The sequence below is a fragment of the Gadus chalcogrammus genome, chromosome 16 (genome assembly GCF_026213295.1).
Source record: "Gadus chalcogrammus isolate NIFS_2021 chromosome 16, NIFS_Gcha_1.0, whole genome shotgun sequence".
NCBI classification, from domain to species: domain Eukaryota; kingdom Metazoa; phylum Chordata; class Actinopteri; order Gadiformes; family Gadidae; genus Gadus; species Gadus chalcogrammus.
The window spans coordinates 10,853,207-10,860,961 of record NC_079427.1 but is presented as its reverse complement, the minus strand read 5'-3'; the positions used below and the strand labels follow the sequence as shown (position 1 = coordinate 10,860,961).

The following is a 7,755-nucleotide window of genomic DNA, read 5'->3' as shown; positions in this document are numbered from 1 at the left end:
GTTTAGATCAGGGAGGCCGTTCCTCCCCACCACGCCTCTCCAGGTGTCTCCATCGTTGCCCACGTGGGCGTTGAAGTCTCCCAGCAGAACTACGGAGTCCCCTACTGGAGCCCCATACAGGACTCCATTCAGGGTCTCCAAGAAGGCAGAGTACTCTGAGCTGCTGTTTGGTGCATACGCACAAACAACAGTCAGAGTTTTCCCCCCTACAACCCTTAGGCGCAGGGAGACCCTCTCGTCTACCGGGGTAAACTCCAACACCGCGGCGCTCAGCCGGGGATTTATGAGTATCCCCACACCCGCCCGGCGCCTCACGCCCTCGACAACTCCGGAGAAGAATAGAGTCCAACCCTTATCCAGGAGTACGGTATCAGAGCTGAGACTGTGCGTGGAGGTAAGCCCCACCTGATCTAACTGATAGCGCTCCACCTCCCTCACAAGCTCCGGTTCCTTTCCCCACAGCGAGGTGACGTTCCACGTCCCCAGAGCCAGCTTCTGCCGCCCGGGTCTGGTCCGTCGAGACCCCTGACCTTCGCTGCCACCCATGTGGCTGCGCACCCGACCCCAACGGGTCTTCCCACAGGTGGTGGGCCCATGGGATGAAGAGAGGGGGGGTGCCACGTAGTTTGTTCGGGCTGTGCCCGACCGGGCTCCGTGGCAAACCCGGCCACCAGGCGCTCGCCATCGAGCCCTCCGTCTGGGCCTGGCTCCAGACGGGGGCCCCGGGCTTCCTCCGGGCCGGGTCACATCTCCTCTTTTTCCATTATTCATTGGAGTTTTTTGAACCATTCTTAGTCTGGCCCCTCACCTGAGACCACTCTGCCATGAGAGACCCTACCAGGAGCACAAGGCTCCAGACAACACAGCTCTCAGGTTCACAGGGACACGCAAACCTCTCCACCACGATAAGGTGACGGTTCCAGGAGAGGACCTAAATACATACATATGTTATAGAATATTATTATTATTATTATTATATTAAATTATATTATATAGATAAAGACATCCGGGAGTCCGCAAACGGCAACAATCTCTTCTCTTCTTAACTCTGAAAGCTCATTGTTCAATGGGAAGCTCATTTGCATTAAAGCTAGAAAACCAGAAACAGCGCATTCTGAAGTGACTGAAACAGAGGGGAATAGCAGTAGGCTCGATTTTTTTTTCCTAAAATCTATTCCCAGCAAACAGCTAAAATAAGATGTTTTCTGGAACTTATATACTATTTTTACTTGTTGGGAAAACACCATAATATGTCTCCTTTAAAATAACAATTTATGGAAGTCTGTAAACTAACAATTACATTTTCCTTTTGCCAAATGGCGACATTCATTTGAGGTAGATTTCTCTATCATATTCAGCTTTATTTGTCATAGTCATCTTGGCTACTGTACAAGTTATAGATCATGGCGGAGGTAACAGCCTATTTACGTTTCTTAACAGTGTTTTGCCTGCATCATATTGGTAAACGTCAATCATAGACCTATAATTATCGCTATCTGTTACATGTATTGATCATTCATCTCGATAGCAGTCAGTGCTACAAGCTAATGTTTACTTGAAACGAGGCATGTGAATATAGGTTGTTTTTGATAACATAAAGGTGTATCGATAGTTTATTTTTGGATGCCAACTTTCTATGAAAAGGGTGATAGCCTATTTTAGTTATTGAAAAGGGAAAATGACGCCACCAACAAATCCACTTATCAATTCCCCCTCATTCGCAGTCATTAGCTCCACTTTTTTACACTTGGATTAAAAAGTAATCCTCCAATATAATTTAATCCTCTTAATACATTGAATGTTTTGGTGAAAGGACAGACCAAAAACTCGTCTTCATTAGACCATATAGTATTTCATTTGTCTTTTCACTGGCACACTTAATATTGGAATATGCCGCATATTCACATTGCGGCTAACCCTAGGTTCTCCGTTCCAAAATGTCACAACATAAAGTATAAAATAGTCCTAACGGACTTACAGTCAGGTCCATAAATATTGGGACATCGACACGATTCCAATCTTTTTGGCTCTATACACCACCACAATGGATTTGAAATGAAACGAACATGATGTGCTTTAACTGCAGTCTTTCAGCTTTAATTTGAGGGTATTTACATCCAAATCAGGTGAACGGTGTAGGAATTACAACAGTTTGTATATGTGCCTCCCACTTTTTAAGTGACCAAAAGTAATGGGACAAATTAACAATCAAACTTTCACTTTTTAATTCTTGGTTGCAAATTCTTTGCAGTCAATTACAGCCTGAAGTCTGGAACGCATAGACATCACCAGACGCTGGGTTTCATCCCTGGTGATGCTCTGCCAGGCCTCTACTGCAACTGTCTTCAGTTCCTGCTTGTTCTTGGGGCATTTTCCCTTCAGTTTTGTCTTCAGCAAGTGAAACGCATGCTCAATCGGATTCAGGTCAGGTGATTGACTTGGCCATTGCATAACATTCCCACTTCTTTGCCTTAAAAAATTCTTTGGTTGCTTTCGCAGTATGCTTCGGATCATTGTCCATCTGCACTGTGAAGTGCCGTCCAATGAGTTCTGAAACATTTGGCTGGATATGAGCAGATAATATTGCCCGAAACACTTCAGAATTCATCCTGCTGCTTTTGTCATTCATTGTGGTGGTGTATAGAGCCAAAAAGATTAGAATTGTGTCGATGTCCCAATATTTATGGGCCTGACTGTACATCCCTTGGAGAATGTTCAATCGTAGCTGCCAGCTCCATTACAAGCACTAATCCATCTTGATCTGTGAAGTTGATAAATTGTCACTTTTAGGTTTTCTACCCAGTTACCAAAAAAAAACACTTGGAACATTTGCGCTGTGGCACGCACACGGTTTGATCTAAAATACAAGAAAAACAGAAAAACCTACATTCAACCAGTGGGTACCCTCACATGGCCCCTGACTCTCTGAGGAGGTACCTCCAGTCACCCCCTCCATGCCAGGGAGCCCTGAATTTATGTCTATTTCCAGCTCCTCCACCGGGGTCAAGACAATGTGAGGGCCAGATCCAGTCTGCCGACTGTCAGCCTTTTTTTAAATTGGCTTAAAAAAAAGGGCTTATTTAAATGCAGGACTGACAAAATATAGCCTATGTAGGCCAATACGATGGTGGGATAAGCTTACCCATTTGTGTGATGTTTTTATACTTCATTTTTACTTGATCCGCTGACCGCTTTGGAGCCATCGGAGTACATATTTTTTAGAAGAAAAGGGTTATGTGGTAGGAACGTTAAGAATGCTTAACTGGGATATTAATAGAATCATGGCTCAAATATTATGGATCATGCTTTTGACATGTAACTTACGCATTTACGCGGTCAGCGATCCGCTGCCAGGCTTTGGTTCTCTGGGTTGCAGAGGCTTTAATGTTCCCTTTTCTCGTGATAATGTCCTTCTCCTCGTCATAGCTCCCAGGAGAACCTGGAGTTCCATTTCATTGAAATAAGAGGCCCGTTTCGCCATTTCGATCAGGGTTTCCATGATCCATACATCACGTCTTTATAGGTTTGGCGTGGACGCACACAACCCTGTGTTAACCAACCCCGTGTTGATTGAACTAATGCATAACCTGTGCGGTGGAACCGAAGACTCTGATTTAGTTGGCACAGGGTCAATCAACCTAGAGTTCAGCGTTAACTCTGTTTGTTAAAACTCCACTCTTGGAATACCCCTCTGAAGTAGACTGAACCACGACATGGAGGAGAAAGGGATTGTTGCCCACGATTGTTGACCGCGGTTGACTCCCGCCGGAGCCTCGCTGCCCTTAGGCACCACGGCCCCCTGCAGCGCCGAGGCGGTAGTCCCTCGGCAGCGGGATGCGGGGCTCAAGCGGGAGACATTCGCGGCCAACAATCCCTTTCCCCTCCATGTCGTGGTTCATGTACTTCAGGGAGTCAAAGCCAAAGTTCCTTTCCCCCAATTCATTCACAACCATGACTGAGATAACCCACACTCCCGTTGTGGAAATACCACAGGCGAGAGTCCGACGTTTTATGCGCCATAACACCAACAGCAAACACTTGCGTCACAGTGTGTGTAATCACACACACACGTGGCGCTCACACGGTCGTGTCTCATTGGCGGGACAAATTCTCAAGGCAGAGAAAGGGGAGGAGCTTAGATCCTTTACGACGACATATGGGACCACATTCCAAATCAGTGCGCTTGAGCCTCCGTTTTTTCAAAGGCGAGCAGAACACCTAGTGCTCGTTTTACACCAAACACAACTTTTACCCACTGGGAGACCATAGGCAGGCTAGGGGAACTCATATTTATGTTAGAAGACCTCATGAAGTGAGATTTTCATGCCATAGGACCTTTAACGTTTGTGTGGACTTTGTTGTTGATAAAACGTGATGCGAGAAAAACATTTAGTTTTCACATGCAGGTAGGCCAAGGCGAAAAGGGTGAGATTTGTTTAAATTAGCGTGAGTTTGCAGAATTTTTTTAGATATTCTATCTAACCTATCTGTAATGAAACGTCAAGTATTATTGCATAGTCTTAGAAAAAAGAGCCATAAAAAACAAATAAAATGTGTATTAATTTATTCAGAATATATGTTGGACAAACTATCTGATTTACATTTAAAGTTTTGTTACAATTTGATCAAGGATATTTAGTTATCACAAAATGCAGACAATGTTGTCTAAATTCTATACATCTCACTGACCCAATGCATTTATTAAAAAGAACCATAACAAATCAATGCACTGTTTCTATGATCTTGGTGTGCCTCGTCCCATTAAAGCTTTTTTTGTGTTTTTCTCAGGCTTAAGGAGAATTATATAACACTTTGGTCCAAATAGGGCCAGTAACAGCCCAAAACTAGAAGCTAGAATGGCAAATACTTCTACAGCATCGGCATATTTACCAGGGGAGTTAATATAAGCTGGGATAAAGGCTATCCAAACAGCACAGAAGACCAGCGTGCTGAAGGTGATAAACTTGGCCTCATTGAAGTTATCTGGTAGATTTCGTGCCAAGAATGCAAGCAGGAAACTGAGAATAGCCAGTAAGCCAATATAGCCCAGTAATACTCCAAATCCTACTGTGGACCCCACTACACACTCAACTACTATCCTGTCGCTGTAGTACTCTGTGTTTTCATGAGGAGCAGGTGAGGAAGACACAAGCCATGTTATACAAACTGCTGCTTGTATTAAAGTCAGAAATACAACAGTCCCTCTCTGTTGCATTACCCCAAACCACTTCAGACCACGGTCACCACCTGGTTTGGAGGCCTTGAATACTGCCAGAACTACCATGGTCTTCACCAAGATACACGAAACACATAGAACAAAGCTGATCCCAAATGCTGCATGCCTCAACTGGCAAGTCCACAGCCTTGGTTTACCAATGAAAAACAAGGAGCACAAAAAGCATAATTTGAGGGACAGCAGAATGAGGAAGCTAAGCTCTGAGTTGTTGGCCCTAACCACTGGTGTGGACCGATGACGGGTGAAGATTCCCAAAACAATGGTGCATAAGAGTGCTCCAAATAATGATGCTGTTGTGAAGGAGATTCCCAGGGGTTCAACATAGGAAAGAAATTCCTTGCTTTTGGGGACACATTGATCCCGATGGATGTTGGACCAAAAATCCTCTGGACAGCTTGTACATTCGGTTGAATCTAACAAACAATCGGAAGGTATTCATACTTTTGGTAAGGGCTTTTGAAAAAAGATGTGCAGTATACAAATATATATATATTGCAAACAAACCTGTCTCATTGCTTATTTTTCCATCTGAACAAGGGATGCAGTCGAAGCAGCAGACAGGTTCACCTTTCCTTATGGCCATGCGAGTGCCTGGGGGACAGCTCTCGCTACACACTGACCTGGGAGGCTATGGGGGAACAAGTTGATTGCATTAAAATCAAATTCCTATTATGATGAATGAATCATGTCCCTGGCAATAAATAGTTGGGAAGCAGACCTTTTTTGATTCAAAATTCCAAAAGATTTTGTCTTCATCAAGGTTAAGATCAATGAGTTTTGAAGCCATTTCTTTAACGTCTCCCACATTTGTAACCTCTGTGCTTCTGTCTGGGAGCCACCTCCAGTTCATCACATCATAGATTGGTAAAACATCCCCATTCTCATCAAATGATACTTGATCCCCAAAATCTGTAGTGAAATTGACTCTTTGCAAATAATATACAAGCTGAATGGCAGGACAGAAGTGTAAAGAGAGAAAACATCAATATTGCACTATTGAGCTCAGGAATCAACTTTATAATAAATCACAGGAAAAAAACGATATAATGGAATTTATTAGAAAACAGACCTGCCATGGCTCTAGTCCCTGCAAACGGGCACAGCTTTGCCCTCGGAAAGGCCCACTCCCTGGAACACACTGCAGATTTTCATGCAGAGCATGTGCTAGCGCATATACAGCTTTGTACACATTATACTCTGGCCTGAGGTTAGACAGATCCAAGAATTCAGTCTCTATATTCCTTAGAACCTCATTCCCTGTACATAGTCGTTCTTGAGTCTGACCTTCCGCCTCCATTCCAGCAGATACAAATTTACACCGAAATATGTGCTCCCAAAACTGCTTCACCTAATGAAGGGGGATTCATAAATAAGGGGGACTAATGAGCAAACATAAGCAGCCTTGAGATCATATTTATATTGATTGTTTCTACAAGGCAGAAAAAAGACTCAGTCTGTTAGGTGAAACCCGCACTAAGGTGTTGTCCTGGGTGCTGAGGGTGTCATTGTCAGGGCGTATGGTCAATAGGAAGTCCCTGAGTCCTGGTATTTCCCCTCGGCGGATGGCAATGCCCAGAGTGCCTGCAAGAAAATGCATGTAGCCTGGAATATGGAGCACTTTGGCTGTACTCCAGGCTTCACTGGCAATCCATTGTAGGCCTGTCACATTTTGTTTTACTACCTGTTGATTAGATTGTACAAAGTATATAAATTAACAAGATTTTTTTTTTTTTTTTGCATCTGCAGAAACATTTAAGTATTTCCCCTGCTTTTATTCTAGCATGAAAAAAATCAGCACTAGATTCCAATAGCTATCTATAATTAAATCACTAACCTCTTCCATGAGATCAAGCATGTTGCTTGGATGTGCAAAAACAGTAACCACACTGGATGTGGATTTCTTCATTCTGCCGACAATCCTCTGTATTTCATTAACATCGTGTCCCCAGGGCAGAACCTCTAGATAAGCCAGACAGCCTCCACCAGACTTGGCCAGGCCTGACTTGAATGAATGGGCCGTGTGGCGACCGTAGTCGTCATCACTGATCACAAGACCCACCCAGGTCCAGCCAAACCTCCTCAGAATCTGTAGCATAGCTCGCACCTGGTTTAACAATTTTTTGAGAAATACATTTTGTAATATTTAGGAGAAACATATATTTCAATAACATTACATGTAGACAAATCATTTTCATGTGGTAATAAAAGTACCTGAAATGCGTCACTTGGAATCGTTCTAAAGAATGAAGGGAACAGCCTTCTGTCACTAAGACAGGAACATGTGGCAAAATAACTGACCTTTGAAGGCAAAGATATCATTTATTGTCATGACCCATATTTATAATTTCTAACATATTTTTAACCCTTCATGTTGAATATTTGAGATTCATAATTGAACAGGTATGACAATCATCAACAAGAAGCTTTTTCTAAAATATGACTTACCATTGGTAGACTGTACAAGCTCAGGATGCTAGAAATGGCAATGGTACGCGTTGAGGAAGAATCTCCCACAATAC

At 43.4% G+C, this 7,755-nt stretch overlaps 1 protein-coding gene across 1 annotated transcript; it reads right to left on the bottom strand.

Moving 5' to 3' along the window:
- Window positions 1-4,295: 4,295 nt before the first annotated feature.
- On the bottom strand, window positions 4,296-5,671 carry LOC130405409 (extracellular calcium-sensing receptor-like; the record flags this gene model as incomplete). Its single annotated transcript, XM_056610472.1, has 1 exon — window positions 4,296-5,671. A coding segment is annotated over one exon (936 nt), but the record flags the coding sequence as incomplete, so codon positions are not given.
- Window positions 5,672-7,755: the final 2,084 nt, after the last annotated feature.